General features: G+C 47.5%; 1 protein-coding gene across 1 annotated transcript in view; it reads right to left on the bottom strand.

Moving 5' to 3' along the window:
* The window catches only part of twf (twinfilin actin binding protein), a 39773-nt gene extending 26851 nt beyond the window's left edge, over nucleotides 1-12922 (bottom strand). The window contains exons 1-4 of the mRNA XM_055069312.2: nucleotides 12579-12922; nucleotides 12093-12170; nucleotides 11926-11976; nucleotides 5690-5817 (exon numbers count right to left, since the gene is read on the bottom strand). Coding sequence (XP_054925287.2) covers nucleotides 5690-5817; nucleotides 11926-11976; nucleotides 12093-12170; nucleotides 12579-12603 — 282 coding nt within the window. The 5' untranslated portion in view covers nucleotides 12604-12922. The remainder of the gene's footprint in view (nucleotides 1-5689; nucleotides 5818-11925; nucleotides 11977-12092; nucleotides 12171-12578) is intronic.
* Between the last annotated feature and the right edge of the window lie 12091 nt (nucleotides 12923-25013).

Below are 25013 nucleotides of genomic sequence, written 5' to 3'. Positions count from 1 at the left end.
ACATGTACCAGAGTTGGCAATTGTGGAAAATCTGATTTGTGGGCCAAGCGCATCAGCTTTTATACACGACTCATCAAAGGTTCTACTGTAAACGCTGGTGCCACTTGGCTTCCAGAAAGTACTGCACAATTTGCATCGCGCATACAATCAGATTACAGAACAATGACAAACCATGACAATCAAAAGAAGCGCGAATGAGACCAAACCAAGCAAACCAAACAAGCGCGAGTGAAAGCCGACGTAAGCAGATGATAGCCCGAAACTAGAGGTCCGGCAGAGATCAAATACGAGTATGCATCAAGCGGTTAGGCAGGTCTGCAAGAAACCAGTTTCCCATGCGCATGTCAATTCAGGGGCCGCTCTCATTGCCTCTGCCATTTACAGCTAGCATCTTTCACTTGCTGCTCAGATTTCACTCTTTCATCTTTCGCTGTTGTGCTTTTACACTCAGTTACGCTGCCACTGCTGCACGAAAGGGCCATTAAGAGCTGTGCTCTACAATTCAATTAACTAGCGTTGAATTAATGGAAGCTTTCTGCATATGCAACATTAGGAAGTTTCTGTCGTCACATTGTATGCCACAAAGTGCAGGTTACAAATATAGAATACAGCCGACCCACGTTAGAACGAACCCTGATAATCCGACGAAAAACGTCCATTTTATCCAAAGTCCATAATATCTGAAATGCCTCACTTTTGAAACGTCACGATGTCTAATAACTTTATTGCAAAGAGCGAGTGACGAATGTCCAAAGTAAAAGAACCAACAAATAAAGCAGCAGTTTCGCCCAAAAGGCGAAGCACCAATTCCGATAGCAAATTAAGCAAGATAAGTGCAGCAGCAACAGCGAGCAAGTTAACTTCAGTGCTGTTTCACTTCAATGTGAACTAAACATCGAAAGCACAGCCCATACGAAGCTACGGGCACTGGGCGCACTATGTCTACATCGAAGATCGCTTTCAAGATACGGTGCCCATGCTGTAAGCAGTATAGAACCTCTCTCTCTCTCGACTCCCCCCCCCCCCACTCCGTGCCTTCCACGCGACAGAAGACTGTGCGTTTTCACCCTGCCTTCTTCTCTCGCATGTGCAATATGAAGCCGCGATCGTCAGCTGATCCTCACAAGTCAGTTGTCAGCCCATGTCGACACAGCAAAAGTACGTTTTATATGCCCAATTATGAAAAAAAAATTGCCGCTAATTTTGTCCGCTGCAGCTGATACAGTTGAACCCTCTTATAACATTACCGGTTTTAACAATATATCGGTTACAACAGTTAGAAGCTGCTGCATCATCGACTTTTGTATGTTTTCCATGGGGAAATAACCCACTTACTACAATGCTCTGATGCCGCATTATCGGTTAAAACGATGTAGTCTGGCTGCTGTGTGTCCGAGCCGGAAGTAGTGAAATGTGAAATCCTTGAAAAGAAAAAAAGAAAACTAAAAATTCAAGCCGCTCCAAGATGGGCCGCTGCTCCAACAGCCCCCGTGTGCTCATTTTTCAACCATCGCCGCGCAGCTCTCTCCCATCGCCCTTCCACCCCTCCGAACATGAATGGGCTGCACCCATAGCTCTAAGTCGCCCCACCCTCCGAAACACAAATGGACCACACCAACTGCACCGCAAGCACATTGCTCGTATGTTGCCCGCTGGCTACTCATTCAGAGCAGTTCTACGAACAGCTTAATTGCTCGCGTTCATTTTTGTTGGTTGTGTCGAAGTCGTTCCTGGCCATGCACTTTCGCAACTTCGCTTGACTCGCCGCCGAAACGGAAGATGGCTGATCCGCCCACTGGTCATCAGCAATGCATGCCCCTACCGGTGAAAAGAAAGCACACGGCTATAGGTTTGGAAACTAAGTGCTTCTAACCGATGAGACGATCGTCGCGAAGGTGCTTGCATCGGATAGCAACAGCGATGACGGCAGTGATGATGCGGTAGGGCAGGCTTCCTCAATGTTGTCCTCACCGAAGGCCTGGCATGATTCAGTCTCTCTGGGGCTTTGTTTTTGCGTGGGACCTTCCACTGCACTATGTGAAGCACTTGGATGCCTTGGAGAAGGATATTGGCAAACTTTGCGTAAAGCATGCATGGCTGACGGACATAGGCTTTGCTCGTGCAAGCCAGTGAGAAGTACGTGGTGAGATGTTTGTGGCAATCTCTCCTCAGAGTTTCTTCTGGATTTCTCAAGCTGACAGGCTGCCACGGCAGCCTTCTTGCAATCTTTAAAAGGCCCCTTTTGGGGCCACCAAAGCAGTGCCTCGGCGGTACTCGCATATTGCTTGTCACCCGTGACACCTCTTTGCAGTTGTTAAAGCAGTGTCATTCTTTAACGCCGACAGCTGCGGCCGGTTACACGCGATAGGAGCGCTCAGGAAGCAGTTAAACGAGCGAACACAATCAGCAGCCGGATGGAGGAAGGTGGTGGGGAGGGGCACTAGCCTCCCTGCCTATATAGTTTTCTCATATCAGCTCTGCTATCCTCCTATTTTGATTTTTTCATGCAACCCGGTTATAACAATTATCGGTTATAACAATGGAATTTTCAGGGCACTTGTATATTGTTATAAGTGGTTTCGACTGTGGTACAAACTAAGGCTGAAATATGGTCTGTTATGTCCGAAAGTCTGTTGTCCGTGGGTTCGTTGTAACAAGCGTAGACCGTATTAGGAACAAATAAGCACTTTGATCAAATACACAGGGCTCTTCCTTAAACCACAAATGACTGTGGTTTAGCATTTGAAGTCTGGCGCCTTGAGTGACAAAGCCAGCTATGCTGCATAACTTGTCATGATTTATGCCTACTATGGCAGTGGGGATGATAAAATTCATCATAGCTTTGTTTCTACAGTAAAACTTCATTAATTCAGAAAACCAGGTAATTGAGAATCATTGCCTGGTTTTGGCAGGCCCAAGCAGGCATAATTTAATGGCGCCAAACTGTCGTTAAATCCAACATATTTCATTGCACACTGTTTCATTAAGGCAACCCTTTGAGAGAAGCAAAAGGCTCTTTATCAATCAGTCCTCTCTGCTATCACCCACCCACCCCACAGCTGACACCCGTTCAGCTGCCAGCAGCAAAAGCTAGGCAGTTGAGGCCAGACCACACGCGCGCTTGCCAATGCACGCAAGCTCACATCTATGTGCCTTGCGCATGCCATGCCTCGCAAAAAATGGCTCACTCACTTGGCTCACTCCTAGATGCTTTGGCATTTAGGAGTGAGCTTTGGCAGACATAATTTCACACTTTGTTATTGAAAGCACTTCAATATGCCAACAGATTTATAATGTTAATTGTTTTGTTTTTAGAGCTGTTCGATATGAACAGATATCATTTCACACTTTGTTATTGACAGCACTTCAACATGCCTATAGATTTCTAACGGTAATTGTTTTGTTTCTAGAGCTGTTCAATATGAACAAGAAAGGAAAGAAAACATATTTTCTTGCATGACATAAATCTGCCTCAGAGAGAGTTGATTGTACCATGCCGTAGCTGTACAGCCAGGGGCGTGAAAACACCAGGCAGCCTGAACACCGATATTGGCTTGCGACAGATCTTCACACTCATGCCTTGTTTCGACGTGCACAATCTGTATCGCACCAATTTGCACATGTCGACAAACGTAACTCTGGCCTGGTCTTTACAGTGCGGTCAGCAGCAATTTCCCTCCCTTATTCTTCCTTTATTATTTTATCCCTTTGAGGGTAAATATTCTTTATCGCAAACTTAAGATTTTCAGAGTGACTTAGTTCGAAAAAAAAATGTACTGCAATTTCTGTAGAGTGACCATAAAGTGACAAAAAATATTTTCCATAGGTAAACATGCACTGTTTATTCATGAATACAGATGTACTGCGTTAAACACTTTTAATAACAATAAAAGTACATGCAGTTAAACCTCGATGTAACGAAATCGCTAAAATTGGCAATTTGCTTCGATTTATTGAAATTTCGTTGCACTGAATGAAATTCGACCTTTTATGCAAGAAGTACAGTCGCTGATCGATTTTCCTTACACGGAAAGGGGCCGCAGAATTCTCCGACTTATCGGGCAACCGAAGAAAGCAAATTTTAGAGAAAACAATTCATTTCGATAAATTTGGGAGTCGGCGAAAAAATGATACAGTTTCATGCCACGTACGTCAACAATATCTTCACATCAGCGGTACAAATTCAGGGTAGCCAGCCACGCTTTCTCAAGCCCTCCACCCCCGTGGCTGATACCGCCGCCCACACTGGGACGATGCTATAAGGAAAAGCACCAGCAGCAGCGAGGGGAATGCTTAGTCTGCCTCTCGCTCCAATGGGTCACCAATCGGTCTGCTCCAATGGGTCTGGTCTTTACAGCGCAGTCAGCAGCAATTTCCCTCCCTTGTTCTTCCTTTATTGTTTTATCCCTTTGAGGGTCAATGTTTTTTATCAAGGGCGAATTATTGGGGGCCAATGGGTCACCGAAATTCGAGATTACGTAACCTAAATGCACAGGAGACAGCTTACATGGTGCCACGCCATGTCGGCACGCCCACTCTTTGCACACACGACAGATTACCTCTAAAGCAGGGTACGCGTCTGCGTCTGTGCTCAGCCACACTTACAGCCATGCACAGCCACGGCCAGGTGGCGCGCCAGAGATCGAGACGCACACCAACAATGCACCACGTGCGTTTTTTTTTTTTTTTTTTTGCTAGTGAGTATATGCCTTAACCATTTCATAAATAGTTCCTCTGCGCCCCTCCCTCACAAGGCATACTGGCAGCAAGCTGAAGGACAGCTATGGTGAGAAGCACATGTACTTTAGTATTATTTTAACCATGTCAAGCTCGCTTAACCTTTGAGGCGATGAGGCAGGGCAGTTAAGCCTCTACAACAGGACAATGTTTAAGGACATGCACACCTCTCATGTCCCCCTAACATGGTCACACCTTCCTCTAACAAAGAAGAAGCTAACGAATTCTCATATGTAACCAAACCAATATAGAATTTGGCTGGACATGCTTTGTTTGGGGAACTTTATATTCTACTCACATCATGAAACTAAAGCTGCAATATCGGAAGTAATATTGGATATGGCGAAGTGAATATCTGTTCACCCGGCACATAAAAATGTGTATTTTGGTAGCAAAAATGTCAAATACACACCAAGAGCAGCTTATATGGCACAATCCGGACATGCATGCCCATTTTCACCTTGGCTGACCAGCAGCCAGCAAACCAATGAACCAATATTTTGTGGTAACATTGATCACACAGTTTTACATTAACGATAGCACAAAGTACATTAGTAATTTAGTGTTCCTGACTGGCACACATCGGCCCAGCAAGCAGTTGATCCATCAACCTCAACACGAGACCCTCTGCTGGGCCACTGTAGGGATAATGCAAGCTTGAGTTTTTGCACAGCTAGACCCGATCGCAACCTTTTTTCACGCCGCTATCACAATGTATGCTTGTGTAAAAAATATTGGACAGAACGAAACTAATGTGAGATGTGACTCTTTTCATGCCAGAGGGGACAGCAAGGTTCGGCTGTAAATCACTGACGAAGTTGGCAATGCCGTTCTCTTCCACATTCTTCCAACTTGTCTTCAAGCCGAAACGGTCAGATCTAGCAGCTAATGTCAGGGCGGATGCTCCATGGCAACTTACGGGCAACTTAAGAGCAGATTCGTGGCAACTTACGGGCGAGTCCTCGGGTGACCAGCTGATGAAGAGCCAGTCGTATCCATTTGGGCAGGTGGAGTCCAGGCGGTAAAACAGATAGCATGGCTGACCTCGTTCAAGCAGGGGAAGCACGAGGGTGTCATAGTCTGCAGCAGAAGGAACAAAATGAATCGACAAAGACAATGGCATATAAAGTGGCCAAGCTAAGCTTCAGAACTTCGGACAGCTAAAGAAATCCCCAAAGACTATTGCACGTATGCTGCTGCTCATCACTTGAACAGCGAAGATTGACAGATTGAATTAGTGATTGTGTTTAATGGCCTAAAGCGACAGAGCTGCTACAAGAGAGGCTACAGTAGAGTACTCTGTTTTACGTGTACTGCAGGGCTAGTTGGTTCATGATTTAAGCCCAAGAATAAAAATTGAAAGACAAAAAGAAAAGACATTGATGAGAAGGGCAGGACAAGGAACACAAAGCTTTTTAACATATTCACCGATGATTATGATACTACTTAATACGAATTTTGAGTGCACCTGTTTAGTTTGTTTGAATTCGCAGTATATTGTGGCAAAGAATTTGATTCTGAATGACAGGATCCTCTCGGCGGCGGCACTGAGCATCCACTCAGGCAGCTCGTTTAGCAGCAGTGGCAGACGAAGCATTTCCACTAGTTGTGGCGCTCACTGATCGTAAAGAAAGTGCGAACCCGGGAATGCGTCACGTGCATGGAGGGCATTCTCTAGCGGAGGTGGCACAGTGGGTCCTAAGCCCAAGCCAGAACTTTTGTTTCCATAGCGTTCACCGCATGCCTGGTCACCGCTGTTGAGCATGTCACGTACAGCACTCCACTTTCCTCCTCATACTTTCAACATCCTCTTTTTCTCAGCTTTCCTCCTCGCGCTCTCTTGACTATCACCGTCTTTTATCTCCCGATGCGCTGAACATGCTGAACAAAGAGTGAACGCAGAGTTCACTCCTTCGCTTGGTTAGGAGGGATGCTGACACTCAATGCAGGAACGGCTGCCTAAGAACTGTGCTCTAAAAATGAGTCTTGGTAACACCTGCTCTGGTGCATCCACATGTGCATCGCGGTTTGTGGGCAAGGAATTGTTTAGAAATGCTGTGACCAGATTGCCCAAGAATTACTGGAGGCATTTCACATCAAGAGAAAAGAGAGCACAATGTGTGCGCATTTCCTCAACATTTCGATGTTGCAATGACGAAAAAGTTTCCTTACATGTGGCTATTTAAACACTCATATAATAACCAGAACTTGTATATTTGCTTGTTTTTGCAAGTGCATGCATCCAAAGTCTACTTGGATAAAGGTTTCCCATAATAAGTTCCACTGGAAGTTAGCACCTGTCTTGACCGTCTTGTGAATGTCTTTTTTTTTTTTTTTTTGCAACATCCTTAATCCTTAAGCCTTCTTTATTTTTTACTGCTAGAGGCTCTGTAGCATGCACCCTAGGCTTGGTATATGAGCATTTGGACATATTGCTACCAGCAGAATGAGACTACTACCATGACGGAGAATTACAGAACAGATCAGCAATGTCAAGGCAACAGAAACTACCACAAAATCCCAAGCAAGCAGCCATCCAACCCCATTCGATTGCTCCAGTCTATCATATCCAGAGCCTTCTCCCATCTTCTGCTTCACCATCGCTTTCTTCACAAAATACAGATTTTGCTAAATATGAGAGATCATTCAACTCAGGAAAAGCTCCTAAAGCTTTGCAGTCTGCCAGTACCATACACAGTTTACTCCTTGCACATGTGCTAAAATCAGCTCAAATGCCACAAGCAAGCATTCACAAAGTATACGAGATGTCAGTCCCTGCCAGCCTCGGAGGTCAGTTGTGTATTTTTAAATATTCGTTCCACGAGACTGCCTTTACTGCAACATTCTGCCTGTAATTTTAAGCTGTGGTTTAGCAAGTACTATGAGGGTTGGGAAACATAAGATATCAGTATAATACTTAAGTAGCTATCGGAACATGGCATCATTGATATTATCGTGACATATTGACAGAGCGAAATTTCTCAACATGAAGCATAAGGCTGGGCATAATGACACTGCTCATAGAAAAATTATTAAAATTCTGATCACATTTTTTTCTTGCTGTGCTCGTGTGTGGTAGCCACAGTAGTAGTGATCGCAGGAAGGGAGAGAGTCTATGTTTCCTGAGGGTCATGATGCATCCCCCTCAAGGGTGCCGAAAATAAGACTGGTTCTTAGAAATAGGTGTTACAGCAAATCATATAGGGCATTAAGTCGCTTGCCAATATTAGCCACTAAAAACAAATCATGTGTCAGTAGCAGAGTAGGTGTAGTTACAAAGTGTTTCCAAAATGGCCCCATAAACATCTATGCCAAACAATGCGCACTTGGACATGATCAGAGGCTTCTTTTTGATCCGACAGCCTCCTAGAGCAACCTCTATGCCATGCTAGTTTGAGTAATACTGAACTACAGGACAAATGGCACAAACAACAATACCTGACCACAGCTGTACGTTGGAACCTTCGTCAAAGCAAGATGCAACAATAGAGCAAAAACAGCCAATAGTGAACCCACATAATCGGCTATATCTGTGGCTATGGCCGCTCTGTTGACGTCCAGGATGATGCTGGTAGTGAAACTTTGGTTTCAGTCTTACAAGCAAGCCAGCATGAATGGTAATAAGGGGTTCCTTGGCCCAGGTTCGGAGGAATGCTCCGTTAAAATGCCATTTTATGGCAGGATGGCACCAAGAATGACATAATTTGGCACAGCTGTTCCACAACAGATACAAGGAAGGCAACACTGCGGAAATTGTCAAAGTAGTATGGTCACAGAAACATATAAATTCCTGCGTTTTGTACCAACTTGCCTTTGATCTGCAACATTCTCTACATAATATGCTCCTCATATATTAGATGTACAGAGTTAACATTACATCAAATCCCATAGCTTCCAGTACGTAATGCAATATGTTTAGATCATTAAAGGGACCCTGAAACGACTTTGACAATTTTCTACAAACGTACTGAGTCGTTAGAATAGGTCCTTCTGATAATTAATTGACACATCTAAGTGCTTCGCGTAAAGCATGTAATTTATTATAAAGCTTTAAAAATGCACATCACGGCCGATCGCAGCACACTGCTCGGCGAAATTTTAAGTCGCCCCTACCTATATGATGGAAATCACCCATATGATGTCAGTGGGGCGAGCTATCCGCTTGGCTGACCAGGGCGCGTGATCGATATTTTTTCCAACTTTATGGTAAACAAATGATGTTCATAATAGATGTAATGTTAGTTAATTTGTTTTTATAAAAAGAAAGTAACATAAAGAGAATGCGCAAAAGCAATTTTTCAGAGCACTTAAGCACTTCCGGCACACAGCAAGTGTAATCTGCTTGTGCTACAACGTACTCCATTTTGACGAGAGCTCCGCAGTCAGAGTCGGTCTCAGTCTTTTCGCGAGCACTATGATTCGACTTTGTTGCCTTGTGCACTGCAAACGTAGCGATTGGCCTTATGTCAAGCTGCGACATCATGTCCCTCTGCAAGCCAGTAGATGAGCGGACTGCCGCTATCTGATCGGCGCCAGGATTTGCGCGATTGCGTCCGTCAGTTTACACCGGAAGATTACTAACACAATAGCATTTCGCGAGTCCGGTATTAGGGCAAACGCAAGCGCAAGGGGACAGGGTCTGGCCGCTTGACTGTGCCGTAACGGGATGAACCATGGGATGAGCAGAAGCGTAAATGTGAATGGTCTGCACGGTGCAGCCACCTGGTACGGTACAACCACACACAATAGCAGTAACGAAGTGTATTCATTCAGAATTCAGAAAGTGAAAAGTTGCTCTAGTCTCTGCAGCATTGGCTGCTTTGTGCGAAAAGGAGTATGCTGTCAATGACAAGTCATGAACGAATGGGACGCTACTCAACAGGTTCGGCTAGTGTAATGTTACATAAGAACAACAGAAGAAAAAAAAAAGATGCGAGCAGTGTTGTTTTTTCCCCCACCACCTTCATGCAATGGTATGCTGTCCGAACCCATCAATAAACACCAATTAGCTCAGCAAAATACCACGTTAGAGGCTATTCACCATGAGATATGGTACAGGTGCTGCAATTCAGAATAAAGTGCCCTTTATATAAGGTGTTCTTAAAAAAAAGATCACTAGTAGCTGACTGAATAATTCTGGTCATTGAGTTACTCAGAGGCAGACATTTGCTCGCACGAGAAGTCTAAATGCACAATCAGCTATTTAACAACTCGCTAACTTTTTAATTAACCATTTTACGAGCCACATTGCAATTTAAAAATTGTAGCCGGTGAGCTTGCAAGGCATATGCACTTCGAACGAACTTTCATGAAGACACCTGTTTCAAGATATTCATTCCTGAAGTGTTCAAAAAGGACATAGACGTTTTGAGTTACTTTCATACTTCAATGCATAAAACAGTGGTTCGTTAAAAAAAATATAAGTGGAACAATAGTGCCTTTATACCACATGTTTCAAGGTGCATATCTCAAAATCTGTGTTATCCTTACAAGCCATTCAAAGTGGACATGCCTTGCAAGCTCATTGTCTACAATTCGCAAACTACAATATGTGCCGGAAAGTCATTAATTAAAACGATCATTATTGATTTCTTGTTATTAGTCGATTATACATTTCTGTTTCTCGTGCCAGTAGTGTCTGCCACTTTTAGCAATCCTGTTCAAAGACTACAATAATGCTATTTGCCACAGGCGATTAAAAAAAATTCTGCATGGTCCAAAAAAATTAGAAAAGCCACCCCATAAATGAGACTTGCCCATACAGAAGGAGACGCAGCAGTTCAGAGCCAACACAGACACAAACCGTCAGAATCACAAGATGTGGATGAAAAAAAGCTCAGGAAGCATGTTGTGTGAAGGGGGAATTAGGAGAGGAATTTCACTCAACTTTATAATACGCTAACACAACTTCCCATGAGTGTGCAATCCTGCAGACAAGATGAACCACAAAATGCCAAATGACTTGGCTTCTCTCTCCACAAAGAGTATTATTTGCACTTGGAAAGTCAGATTGAGGCAAAGACTATTCAGTTTGTATAAGGAAACTTGAATATTTGTAGATCCCTCCATATGAAGAATAAGATAGGAGATGAAGCACTTTCAAAACACTTGACACTACATTTCTGGCCTCTCACTAACTATAGCTATATTCGGTGATGAACAAGGGTGACATTGCATTACAAAAGAACAAGAGACTCAGCATAATGAGTTTTGGCAATATTCTTTAAACAGAAATAGCTGAAATGTACAAAAGTGCTTCAATATCTCTAATGCCATAATAACATACAAGGATTGGTGTGGACATTAAATTCAAATAAAAAGGCATTGCCCTTTTTCATTTTCACTAATGACCAATCTTTTTCTCCTGTATAAATGCATATCAAGTCTCGAATACATCCCTAAATTTACTAAAGGCAGCTATATAATGTCTCTTTGAGGCCTTGTTTTGTACATTCGAGCATAACCCACAATCCCTTATTTCACCAAATTATGCATGCTGACGGAACAAGATAAAGCCAAGAGAAGACGACGCCATGGAATACGCAGCTGAAATTACCTGTGGTTTTAAATGAAATGCAGCAATTCTAGGGTTTTACATGCCATTTATGACTCCGGATTGCTTTTGACCATCTGGGGTTCTTTGACAAGCACCAAATGCGCGGTATAAGGGCATTTTTGCATTTCTGTCTTCACCAAGGTCGGGATTTGATCCCACGCCCTCGAGACCAATGTTGACAGAACTTGCCGATGACATCGAGATGTTGCAGGAGATGAAAACCTTCAAGTTCCCAATTTTGCAGAAGTTGTTCACCACAGTGGCTAATGTTGAGGCAGGCTTGTTACGCTTGTTTTTACCCTCTGTATTCTCGGTGTGATGATATCAGACACTATCAAGCTAAGAAAGTGGTAATAGTGGCAATACAATCACCTTGCTGGTCAATTATACTGCATTTGTGGACAGACCACGTCCATTGAACCAAGCTGTGATATATTCAAATATCATTTTGGTCACTACCTCAGCAGAAGTGTGATGGCAGTAAGTGAATGTACAGTGCTGTAAAGTAGCAAACAAAAGAAACGAGGCCCGAAGAGGGCAAGAAAATTTGGAAGAAGGTAAAACGCCACCATTTATTCCTCGACACCCTAGCGATCGCTTGTTTACTATTTAAATATAGTGTGTAGCCTTACCTCGCTCCCAGTTGTCCTTCGGCGGCTTCTGATCAAGCAGCGTTAATTCCTCTGTAAAAGAAGTGACATTAAAGCTGGCGCTCACGGAAAGAAACAACAGACGGCGCGGAAGTTTATCCAATAATTTCTGGCCACTGCAAATTGTATGAGCAAATCACGATACTTGCCGTCGACAATTGAGACTTTGAAGACGCGGACGCTGCCATCGCGGCACTTGCCAAAAAACTGCTTCAGTTCGGCGTTTGCTGAAACGGGATAAAATAAGCTTGTCAGTTACGTTTCTAAAGATCACAGCTACGGTGATCAGGGGAGCACCCGTAATCGTAGATTGGAGTCACAAGCAAAGGATGTGACGTGCTGGCGACACATCTGCGAAACCTCACAATCATAACTGCTACCGAAACATGCCCAAATACGCTACAACGTGCTGACATGACGACAGTGCCGTCGATTGCACAGTGCACGTCAACACACATCAGCACTCGCAAATTTATATATGCAGCTTTGCCACCGTATTCACTGTCCCGGGGAAGTCAAGGACACCTAAGCGTTGAATCGCAAAGTAACAAACGATACAAAACAGTCTTTTGTGCAGCCGCTACGCGCCGGCTGGGCCCGGTTCGTTTCAGCGGCTACGAAAGCGGTCGCTTTACCTTGTATTCCGGTTTGGTGGGACATCCTGCGTGCGCTTGTAGACTAGCAGAGCGGGATTTTGTTGTTATCGCCGTCTCGCCAACACACCCAGCCGGATATTCAGAGCGGCCCCTTGCAGCTCGGCAGCGCGTTTCAGTTTACACACACCGGTGCGCGCACTATCGCTGACGCTTCATGCGGAGGCGGTAACGCAGCCGCTGATTTCTTGCGCAGCAGCGACGGCAACGCGACGTAGCAATGTGGCCCGACGTTCAAGTCCCACTGCCCCGATCACGACCAACCGTGCGTAGCCCGACCCCGATCACTGCCCCGACTACTGCCCACCTTCGCAACGCTCTCGCTGCTCTGGTAAAACCTACCTAAAGCAAACCCAGCCACTACTAAATCCTACCGCTCTCAGTCACTATCATCATCTAGAGAAAGCGCGCTGAAAACGAACTCGCGACAGCGTCGAATCCGGCGAAACAACTTCGACGCCAGACGCAACTCTACACCGAGTTATCGTACTAAACAGGTTCTCCTCGCAGCAGCGGTAGCTTCTTTTAGTTTTGTCTGCTTGTTAGCAACCATTAAACAAGCAGAGCGGGCTGCTCACCCACCGCAGTACCCCAGTGGCGTTGCGCTGTTAATATCGAGCTGGCGGTTTCGATTCCAGCCGCGGCGGCCATATCTTATGGGGCTTATGGGGGAAATGCAACAACGCTCATGCACTAAGGGGGGCTCTGATCCCTATTATTGCGTGCCTCATAATCAGATCGTAGTTTTGGCACACAAAACTTTTTAAGTGCATTTTTTGCTTTTCTTTCGCACACAAATGCATATAGGTGTATCAGCTATGTGAGGACAAACCTTAAAAAATCCACGGGCGAGTTGCGAGAACGCCACCAGTATTGTTCGCTGTCCTCTCGAGGAATTCAAAGTATATTTTATTTACTATTGGTTTAGGTAATTCCTTCGCATTTGCTAATTAGCGAACATTTAAACCATTGACGTAAATGCAAAATCTTCAATGTAGAAGTTGTAGAGCCGGGCCCATTCAGAAATATCTAATTTTTTTTTTTTTTTTTTTCCGGGATGATAGCTCGCTGCAAAGAAAGCGCCCGAGATATGAAAAAGCGCCACATGACTACAAGTGAGAGCAGCATTCCGGACAAGTTGGTAATCCATTACTTAAATGATATTGCGCCACAAAAAAAAAAAAAACAAAAAAGAAGAGAAAACGACCCGGACGTGAGAGAAGACGACACACCAAGCGCTTGGTGTGTCGTCTTCTCTCACGTCCGTGTCGTTTTTTTGTCGCGCAATATCATTTAAGTAATGACTACAAGCTTACGTGCAACGACATTAGTGCCCTCAAACATGCAGCCAATGAAGCATTGACGCTGCATGCGGGCCAAAATCATGAATAGCCGCAGAAAGAAAAACGATAGACGATGGCCGCACTCGTCACATCCGACGCACTTCCTCGCCCTTTAAGCTGCCTGTCAACAGCAAAACACTGACAGAGCTTCTAGAAGTGTCATGTGTTTTTATCGCATATCCCATCACTTCAACCGACAAGATATCTCGGCAAAAGTGTAAGCCATACTATTCTATCCATCTCCGTTGCTCAAGGCCTGTAATTTATTTATTTATTTATTTAGTTAGTTAGTTAGTTAGTTAGTAAGTTAGTTAGTTAGTTAGTTAGTTAGTTAGTTAGTTAGTTAGTTAGTTAGTTAGTTAGTTAGTTAGTTAGTTAGTTAGTTAGTTAGTTAGTTAGTTAGTTAGTTATAATTTTCCTACCACCCTCTAAGGGGTAAGTAAGGCTTGTAAGGGGTAAGGCCTGTAATGGTAAGGGGGCCCTTCATAGAAGGACTAAAAGAGTATTTATAAGAGGTATATAACAAAACATAATATACATATACGAATAATAGGCGGTATAGAAATGTATACACATTTTATGATGATGATATATGAGGTTATGTGGTGTAAGGGCCGAGTATGGCCAAAGAGCGCCAGGCTAGTGTTAATGAGTTGGCAATGTAATTGTGAACTGCGAGAGGTAGGCATGATATGGCTGTAAAAGGGCCTTTAAAACAGTCGCTGTAAAGTGCTTATAGTGTACACGCAATAAGACTATGGAAATGACTGATGACGCATACTATGAACACGACAGATACATTCTAGAAGGATAATACATGTACTGAATATATCCGCGGTATGAAGTTGTAAGAAGCACAGCTGCCTTGACAGCTAGAACCCTTGCGGAGCAAGAGCCTGGTATCGCGTTCTATACAGAACACTACTATCGCGGCAGCATCCTCTGGCGACAGGATGCGCTACGAATTCCTTGGGCTGATAACATGCAAGTACAACGTCACTGAAAGAAACCTAGAACTGCTTTGGTATTAAAGAGTAGTTCTTCACCAAGAAACATAATAGGATGCAAGGGGACATGATATCGCTGTGCCAGATGAAAATGCTTATTTCTTCCTGCTTCGGCTTCCCGACACTCCAGGAGGACGTAGAGCACGGTCGACCGCTCACCACATTTACCACAGGTTGGTGGTTCATCCCCAATCAGTGAAAAACATTGAGTACCATCATCATCATCAGCAGCAGCTACCTATTTTACGTCCACTGCAGAGCGAAGGCCTTTCCCTGCGATCTCAATTACCCGGCCCTGTCCTGCGTCAACCGATTCCAACTAGCAGCTGCGAATTTCCTAATTTCATCGCGCCATCTAGTCTTCTGCCGTCCTCGACTGCTCTTTCCTTCTCTTGGTGCCCATTCTATAACCCTAATAGTCTAACGGTTATCTAACCTGCGCATTATATGACCTGCCCAGCTCCATTTTTTTCTCTTAATGTCAATTAGAATATCAGCTATACCCGCTTGCTCTCTGACACAAACCCCTCTCTTTCCGTCTCTTAACGTTATGCCTAGCATTCTTCGTTCCATCGCTCTTTGCGCGGTGGCTAATTTGTTCTGAAGCTTCTTTATCAGTCTCCAAGTCTCTGCCCCATATGTCAGCACCGGTAAACTGCACTGATTGTACGCCTTCCTTTTCAATGATAATGGTAAGCTTCCGGTCAGGAGCTGACAATGTCTGCCGTATGCAATCCAACACATTTTTATTCTTCTATGAATTTCCTTCTCATGATGCGGGTTCCCTGTGAATAATTCACTTAGGTAAACGTACTCCTTCACAGAATCTGGAGGCTTACTGGCGATCCTGAACTCTTGTTCCCTTGCCCGGCTATTCATCATTATCTTTGTCTTCTGCATACTAATCTACAACCCCACTCTTGCACACTCTCTGTTAAGGTCGCCAATCATTTGTTGTAACACGTCTGCAGTATTGCTGAATAGAACAATGTCATCGGCAAACCGAAGGTTGCTGAGATATTCGCCTTCGATCCTTACTCCTAAGCCTTACCAGTTTGATAGCTTGAGTGAGTGTGTGAGTGAAAACTTTACTGAGCTCTAGTAATTGTTTTTCTGCGACTGGAGCGGATTCTTCAGGGTAGTCTTCCTCCTTGTGTCTTCTCCGGAGGTCTTCCCCCGCTGCTTCGTCCGTCCTCTATCGCAATGGTCTGCTGCCCTCAGTCCAGAGCTCCGCTGGCCTCTGCTGTCCGTCGTGAACGCCGCACTAGACCTAGCTGGTCTTCGCAGCGGTCGCTGGACAGCAGTTTCTCCTATTGCTCCGCTCTTGGGAGCGATATGATTGGGACTATGTCGGTTTGTTGACATGCCCGTGTTATGTGGTATAATGTGGGTTTTCCATTGCAGCATGGACATTTGTCCTGATATAACGTGGGGTGCATTTTACTTAGCACATTGAGGTTAGGGTACGACCCTGTTTTTAGTTGTCTCCATGCGACAACTTCTTCCCTGCTAAGGGACTTGTGCACGCAGCGGGGTACCGCTTCCTGCTGCCTCTGTAATTGTCTAACATGGCCGAGTACTCTCGGGGACAGGCGTGGGTTCCTCAAGGCTGTCGACGTTGGACGCTCGGTGATTAGTGGTCTCTCAGGATACCCTGTCCGCCTCTTGGTTCCCTGCCACCCCCGTGCGTCCCGGTACCCATACGAGCTCGTGTCCTCGAGCTTCGGTCCTCGAGGTTTCCCGTGTCCGCTCAACCTAGCCGAGTCTCTGGAGGAGAGCTCGGCCTGTGGCTGTCTGCTGTAGTCTGCACAATTGGGTCGTGAGTTGCGCTTCCCTTAGTTTTGCGAACGTGTTCTGCAGTCTCAGGGCTAGGAGTTTTTCGGTTGAGGTGTTTTGATACTTCTTCCAAGCACGCAGTGAATAGCTAGCATTAGAGAGATTGTGTCTCCACGAAGGTCACTTCGCTCGCTGCTGCTGCTGCGCTTGCTCACGCCAGAATTTTGACAGCGAGTGTCCGCGCTCATCGAGTGTGATGTGTTCATGTTTGCCTGTGCGCGCTAGTAAGCGAATGGTTCGAAGTTTATACGGCAAATAAAACTTTCCTTACTTTGCACTATTTTGGTATCGCAATCGATGCTTCGCCTCTCGCGCGATACTGCGAATTTTTTTCAGTAAACGATCAGTTGTAGCCGGCGCATGTGCTGTTACGTTTCGCCTACAACGCGCGGTATAGCCGGCGCGGATGCAACGGACGCCGGAGCTTCGTTCAAAGCGGCGGACATTTTGGCCCGTTCGGAGCTCCCGCAGTCTCCCCGCCAAGCGCGTCCAGGCGTGTTTCAGTGCCACGTGTCTTCGTGTGTGCGTGTGTGTGTGTGTGCCCACGCTTGTCAAAGCGCGGCAGCCGGGGAGAGGAGCTCCCCAAGTGTGAAGCGAGGAGGTCTGTCCGGCGCCCGGCCGGCGGTTGAGTCACTACACTCGTCTCAACATGTATCTCAGCTCGTCCGTGCCCCACCGTCACGTGGTCTCCCCCGTGACCTTCCTTCTTGCCCGCGACGCCGAGACTATAAGAGCAGCTGCCCCCGGACGCCAAGAGAGAGGCTCCGATTTCTTCTGTTGAGTAACGTGCTCTCCCGTCTCTCCACTTCGGTCGACCTGACCGCCCGCTCTTTTGCGATGTTAGAATAAACAAGTTGTTCTGTTACCAGTCGACTCATGCTTTGCCGGGACCTTCGGATGCTTCCAGTTGTGCCCAGGCCGCCAGGCCAACGCTACCATTGGGGCTTGCGACCCAGATTCTAACAGCTGGTTGCCAGCGGTGAGATCGCGACAACGGAGGCCAGCAGCGAAGATATGCGGTTGACTGTATGCTGAGCAGCACAACGACCATCCGGGAGCAGTGCAACGAGCCCTGTGTGATGACTGGTTGCCTGCAGCGGAACGACTGCGCTGAATTCTTGGCTGCGAGGTTTGGTGAGTGCGGGACTTTCTTCTTCTGAGCTTTGCCAGGCTTTTGTTAGTGTCAGAAACAGAGCTGGTAATTGTGGTTGTCGTTGCTGCCGGGTTAGTTTGCGGCAAGACAGTAGTAGGCAGTAGAGAAAGCAGCATTCAGAGCAGCCATGGATTTGAAGTCGTTGCGCAAAGCGAAATTGCTGGAGCTTGCAAGAGAATTGGGTCTGGATGTCTCAGACAAACTCAGAAAACCGGAACTGCTAAGGGCTATTCTTGAGTTAGAAGCTGAGGATGACGAGCTGTCGGAATGCCTTGAGACCATTGAGGAGAGGGAGACGGCAAAAAGACAGGAGCGCGAACGTACAGAAGAAAAAGAAAAAGAAGAGCGCGACCGGCAACACGCTTTGGAAATGAAGCGTCTCGAGGTAGAGATGGAACGCGCTCGTAATGGAAGACAGGCACACGGTGCAGGAGAACGAGTATCGTTCAAAATGACTGACCTGATGCGGCCGTTTAAGCTTGGAGAGGACATTGGTTTGTTCCTGGTTAACTTTGAGCGAACGTGCGAGAAGCAGGGGTTCTCTCGGGAAACGTGGCCACAGCGCTTGCTCACTTTGTTACCCGGCGAGGCGGCCGACGTAGTCGCTCGCTTGAAGAGAGAGGAGGCAGAGGATTTCGACCAAGTGAAATCGAGTCTGCTAAAAAAGTACAGGCTGTCCGCGGAGGCGTTCCGTCGGAAGTTTCGGGAAAATGAGAAAGGCAAAAGTGAGTCATATACAGAGTTTGCCTACAGGCTAATGTCAAACATGCAGGAGTGGCTCAAAGAAGAGAAAGCGTTTGGTGACCACGAGAAAGTTCTGCAGTGTTTCGGGCTAGAACAGTTTTATAGTCGGTTACCTGAGAACGTGCGGTACTGGGTCTTGGATAGGCCAGACGTTAGTACGGTGGCTAGAGCCGCCGAGCTAGCCGAGGAGTTTGTGACGCGTCGGGCTCGCGGAGCTAAGGACGGTCAAAAGGGTGAATTTGGCTCCAAGTTTGAGAGGCCAAAGTTCACGCCCATGAGATCAAAGGGGGACACACGTAGTGCGGATGCGAGTGAAAGCAGTCCGACCGAACGTAAGGAGACGGCGGCAACCGAAGCCGAACGCAGAAAGCGGTTCGAGACGAGGCAAGCGCGCGTTTGTTATACGTGCCAGAAGCCGGGTCACTTTTCGGCGCAGTGTCCAGAAACAAAAACAAAAGTCGTGTTTTTGTCTTTATGCAGCACTGACGAGAACATGAAGCTTCTCGAGCCTTACATGCGAGACCTCCTCGTGAACGGGAAAGAGTGCCGAGTGCTTCGCGATTCCGCAGCTACAATGGATGTAGTTCACCCCTCTTACGTAGAACCCGATATGTTCACGGGCGAGTGTGCATGGATCAAGCAAGCCGTGGAAGCTCATAGCGTGTGTCTGCCCGTAGCAAAAGTGCTGATTGAAGGACCTTTCGGAGCGCTTGAGACGGAGGCGGCAGTGTCATCTATGCTGCCCCCCCAGTACCCGTACCTATTTTCGAACAGGTCCGATCACCTCCTGCGCGAGAAGGGGCTTTTGTTTGGTGAGGCTAGCGTTCAGGCCTTAACCAGATCGAAGGTTCGGGAGCTCGCTGCAAAGGCGGTAGTTGCGGGGCCGACGTTGTCGAACGATGAGAAAGGGTCAGAGGCGCAGCAAGCTGATATTCAGAGCACGCCCGAACTGAATAAAATTGAGCCTGTAGCGTTAAAGGCACCAGATACTGGAGAGGAAATTCCCGATGCGGGAAAGTTAGAAGAGCTATCTGCAGATTTGCTCATCGCGCCTACGTCAGACGAACTTAATAGGTTGCTAAAAGTCAGCCGGTCGGCTTTGATAGCCGAGCAAAAGAAGGATGGCAGCCTAGAAAACATACGCTCCATTGTCAAGGAAGGTATCGCCAAGAAAAATGCTCGCTTTGTGGAAAGAGGTGGGGTCCTGTACCGAAAGTATCTAGACCGCAGAGGAGTGGAGTTCGATCAGCTGATCGTACCTCAGTGCTACCGTCAGGATCTGTTGCGCTTGTCGCATGGGGGTTCGTGGTCCGGACACCTAGGAGTTAAGAAAACTAAGGACCGTCTCTTGCAAGAGTACTATTGGCCAGGGTGTTTTCGGGACGCAGACCACTTTGTGAAGACATGCGACACCTGTCAGCGGGTGGGCAAACCAGGGGACAAATCGAGGGCGCCGTTGAAGATGGTACCTATCATTACGGAGCCTTTCAGACGGCTCGTTATTGATACAGTGGGACCTCTGCCGGTAACAGCCACGGGGTACAGACACATTTTGACTGTGATCTGCCCAGCGACAAAGTTCCCTGAAGCAGTGCCGCTTAAAGAACTAAGCTCAGTTGAGATAGTCAATGCACTACTGTCCCTATTTGCGCGAGTTGGTTTTCCTGCGGAAATCCAGTCAGATCAGGGCACGGTGTTTACGAGCGCTTTGACGACAGCCTTTCTCGAAAGGTGCGGGGTAAAGCTGTTACACAGCTCAGTGCACCACCCCCAGTCGAATTCCGTTGAGAAGCTCCACTCCGTCATGAAGCGCGTGTTGAGAGCATTGTGTTTTGAACATCAAACTGACTGGGAGCTGTGTCTGCCTGGGGTGATGTTTGCATTACGGACCGCGCCGCATGCGGCTACGGGGTTTTCGCCAGCTGAGCTGGTGTACGGTCGCTCGCTGCGATCACCGCTTCGCATGCTTCGAGAATCGTGGGAAGGCAGGGGCGACGACCCAGTCGTGGTAGAGTACGTGCTTAAGCTCCTCGAACGCTTAAGAAGGGCACAGGAGTTGTCAGGTGAAGCAATGGCAAAGGCCCAGCAGAGGGCCAAGGTTTATTATGATCGGACAGCCAGGGCCCGTCGTTTTTGAGGTGGGCGATGAGGTCATGATATTGCGCACATCGCTAAAGAACAAACTCGACGTGCAGTGGGAGGGCCCAGCACGGATTGTTCAAAAACTGTCGGACGTTAACTACGTGGTCAGTCTGCCAGGAAAACGGAAAGCACAGCAAGTTTACCACTGTAATCTGCTCAAACCCTATAAGCAACGGGAAGCAGTAGTATGTATGATGGTAAACGCTCCCGAAGAGCTACCGGTCGAGCTTCCGGGACTAGGCTCAGTAACGAACAGGAAAGACACCGATCAAGTCATTAGTGACTTAATCAGTAAAGCATCGCTGTCGCCTGAGCAGAAAACCGAACTACACCAGCTCTTACAAGAGTTTCAAGGTCTGTTCTCTGAGAGGCCTGGTAGGACTTCTGTCCTTACTCATGACATAGAACTTACCTCCCCAGAGCCAGTACGATCCAAGGCGTACCGGGTGTCACCCCGCCAGAGCGATATTATGGAGGCTGAGGTAAAGAAAATGCTACAGCTCGGTGTTATTGAGGCGGGTGAGAGTGATTATACCTCCCCTTTGATATTAGTTGAGGTACCGGGCAAGGAACCTCGTCCTTGCGTCGACTACCGCAGGCTTAATTCCATCACTAAGGATCAAATTTATCCGATCCCTAACATCGAGGAGCGCCTTGAGAGAGTGAGTAGCGCTCAGTTTATTTCCACCCTAGATCTTGTCAGGGGTTATTGGCAGGTTCCACTTACAGAAGAGGCTAGTAGGTATGCGGCGTTCATTTCACCAATGGGGACATTCCGTCCTAAAGTTTTGAGTTTTGGTTTGAAGAACGCGCCATACTGCTTTTCAAGCCTCATGGAAAAAGTGTTGCGGGGACAGCAAGAATTCGCTTTACCGTATCTAGACGACGTAGCGATATTCTCCGCATCCTGGCCTGAGCATATGGCCCACTTGCGGGCAGTGCTAACCCGCCTGCGTGATGCGGGCTTGACAGTCAAGGCTCCCAAGTGCCAGTTAGCACAGGCCGAGGTTGTCTACCTCGGTCACGTGATTGGACGGGGTCGTCGCCGCCCCTCTGAAATAAAGGTGGCCGCTGTGCGAGACTTCCCGCAACCGCGCACGAAGACCGATATTCGGTCGTTCTTAGGTGTCGCCGGCTACTATCAGAGGTACATCCCCAGGTACTCTGATATCGCGGCTCCCCTGACGGATGCTCTAAGAAAGACAGAGCCGCAAACAGTCGTCTGGGACGAGACAAAGGAAAGAGCTTTTAGCGCCCTAAAGAGCGCCCTAACAAGCCAGCCTGTGCTACAATCGCCCGACTACACAAAAGGGTTCGTTGTTCAGTGCGATGCTAGTGAGCGAGGCATGGGCGTTGTACTGTGCCAACGGGAAAATGGAGAAGTAGAACACCCCGTCCTGTATGGTAGTCGTAAGCTGACCAGTCGTGAGCAGGCGTACAGCGCCACCGAGAAGGAGTGTGCGTGTATCGTGTGGGCCGTTCAGAAATTGTCATGCTACCTAGCCGGCTCGAGGTTTATCATACGGATCACTGCCCTCTCCAATGGCTGCAGACCATCTCTCCCAAAAATGGCCGCCTCCTGCGCTGGAGCCTCGCTTTGCAACAATATTCCTTTGAGGTGCGTTACAAAAAGGGGAGTCTCAACGGTAACGCCGATGGCTTAAGTCGAAGCCCCTAACGTGGGAATCAGCCTCAAAATTGTTTGTTACTGATGTTTTTCTTCCTGAGGCAGGATTTTTAACATATTGCTTTTGTGTAGTGTTTCAAAGTGATGATGTGCTTTCTCGTGCAATATTCCAATTTGTGGACGTGTTCTGAGTGCTGCTAAACTACTGTAAGGAACTAGACAGTAGTATAAAAGGGGAAAGAGCCTGGCAGGGCTTAGTGAGGGTTGTGCCGTGCTTGCTGACTGAGCGGTTGACTTTCGGCGTAGTTCTAACGCTTGCCGGGAACGAGAACAAAAATGTCAACTCTCCCGAAGTCACTTTGCAGTGTCCTGTGTGAACCTGAACGAGAGAACGAGGCCTTCTCTGTGCGCTGCGCTCAAGAAACGCCGAAGGACGACCGACTTCGGTTATGAGCATCATCAAGCGACATCCCTCTGGACAGCGGATGCAGTCCCCTGACCATCGGGATCTCCTTCCCCCGGCGGGGCGGTCTGTTACGTTTCGCCTACAACGCGCGGTATAGCCGGCGCGGATGCAACGGACGCCGGAGCTTCGTTCAAAGCGGCGGACATTTTGGCCCGTTCGGAGCTCCCGCAGTCTCCCCGCCAAGCGCGTCCAGGCGTGTTTCAGTGCCACGTGCCTTCGTGTGTGCGTGTGTGTGTGTGTGCCCACGCTTGTCAAAGCGCGGCAGCCGGGGAGAGGAGCTCCCCAAGTGTGAAGCGAGGAGGTCTGTCCGGCGCCCGGCCGGCGGTTGAGTCACTACACTCGTCTCAACATGTATCTCAGCTCGTCCGTGCCCCGCCGTCACGTGGTCTCCCCCGTGACCTTCCTTCTTGCCCGCGACGCCGAGACTATAAGAGCAGCTGCCCCCGGACGCCAAGAGAGAGGCTCCGATTTCTTCTGTTGAGTAACGTGCTCTCCCGTCTCTCCACTTCGGTCGACCTGACCGCCCGGTCTTTTGCGATGTTAGAATAAGCAAGTTGTTCTGTTACCAGTCGACTCATGCTTTGCCGGGACCTTCGGATGCTTCCAGTTGTGCCCAGGCCGCCAGGCCAACGCTACCATTGGGGCTTGCGACCCAGATTCTAACAGTGCTCTTTCTCCCTTGTTCGCCTTGTCCCTCGCTTTAAGCGCCATTTCGAAAGTCAATCTGCTTAGTCACTGTAGCCAGTACTGGGTGTCGGATGAAACTCAGTGAACGCTTCTACCACACTGGCAAATAAAATGTTCTTGTCTCTTCTCTTCTATAGCGATGTGAAGGTGTATTGAGAAAGGACAACGCGGCGGTACGATAGAGGTTCACTGTTTTTTATTGTATTATTATTGCGTACTATAGAGGCAGCCATTTATACACATCTCACAGAACGTAGTCGATGGTATCTGTTACTACGCGATACCATCGACGGAAGCGCTTGCGCTTGATATGTCGGAGAGGGGCGAAATGTGGGGACCACGGAGGAAGGAAACTAAGGAGAGGCCCTGACGTCACTCTTTGTGAAGCAAAAGTGAAGCCGGAATTTGGCGTTGCTCATGGCGATGCTCCGCCTTTTGGGCCACCCTCCTCTCTTGTTTACATCTCTCGCGAAACCACGCTGCGCTGCGCGTGGTGTCGCGCGCTCGCGCAACATCTGGCAGAGCACGGTGCAGGTAACACAGCGCAACAAGACACGGTGACTAACGCAAACCCGCCCACTCAGCGCCTTTGCCACGGCCCGAAACCTACCAGAGCAACACGTGTGAGCGCTCAAAACCATAACAACGCCGCCATTGTGGCCCAAAAGGCGTGGCCATACAACAAAAACTAAATAAAAAAGCAGCAAAAAAATGAGAACCTACTACGTCATTTCCGCCACACTTTTCTCCTAGCGCGCGGAGGGGGTAGGGCCTCTCCTTAGTTTCCTTCCTCCGTGGTGGGGACACTGCGATGTTTACGTCGATCGGTGAGGATGGGTGCGCGGGAGCTCGCCAACGCGACCGTGGCCCATTGTGCGCTGTGTACGGATGAACAACTTCGGGCGCCACGATGTCAACCGATACCGAGAGATACGAGAAAATATATACACTTGAATCAAGGCTAGCCGCTGGCAACTCTTGTATTTTGTCAAATAGGGACTTGGCGTTCTGTATAAATGCCCACATTACGGCCGTTTTACCGCGTCTGATACTTTCGCATCCGGGTACGCGGTTACGCTCGGTTGATATAAGGTTGCACTTATTTTTTGCCGTCAAACGGTGTAACGGATTATAGTGTTTGCGTACTGTACATGTCGACACTTCGCAAGAACTTATAGTAAGATAACATAGAATTTTTGAGATAACAGATAACGTTTGAGATATCTTGCCTAATTGTAATGGTCTGTCCGATATCACTGTCTGTCGTTTTGTGCTTTCTCGCACGTAAACAATACGTGTGCGCGGTAACCTTGCCGCTTCTAACGATTACCACTAGGGGGAAATCTGGCGCTGGTGAATTCGACAGATGAGTTAGCATTCTATGATGTATCCGAACTTGCCCCACACCTCAT

The sequence above is a fragment of the Dermacentor andersoni genome, chromosome 9 (assembly GCF_023375885.2).
Source record: "Dermacentor andersoni chromosome 9, qqDerAnde1_hic_scaffold, whole genome shotgun sequence".
NCBI classification, from domain to species: Eukaryota; Metazoa; Arthropoda; class Arachnida; order Ixodida; family Ixodidae; genus Dermacentor; species Dermacentor andersoni.
The sequence above is the reverse complement of the archived record's forward strand: the minus strand, read 5'-3'. Positions and strand labels throughout refer to the sequence as shown.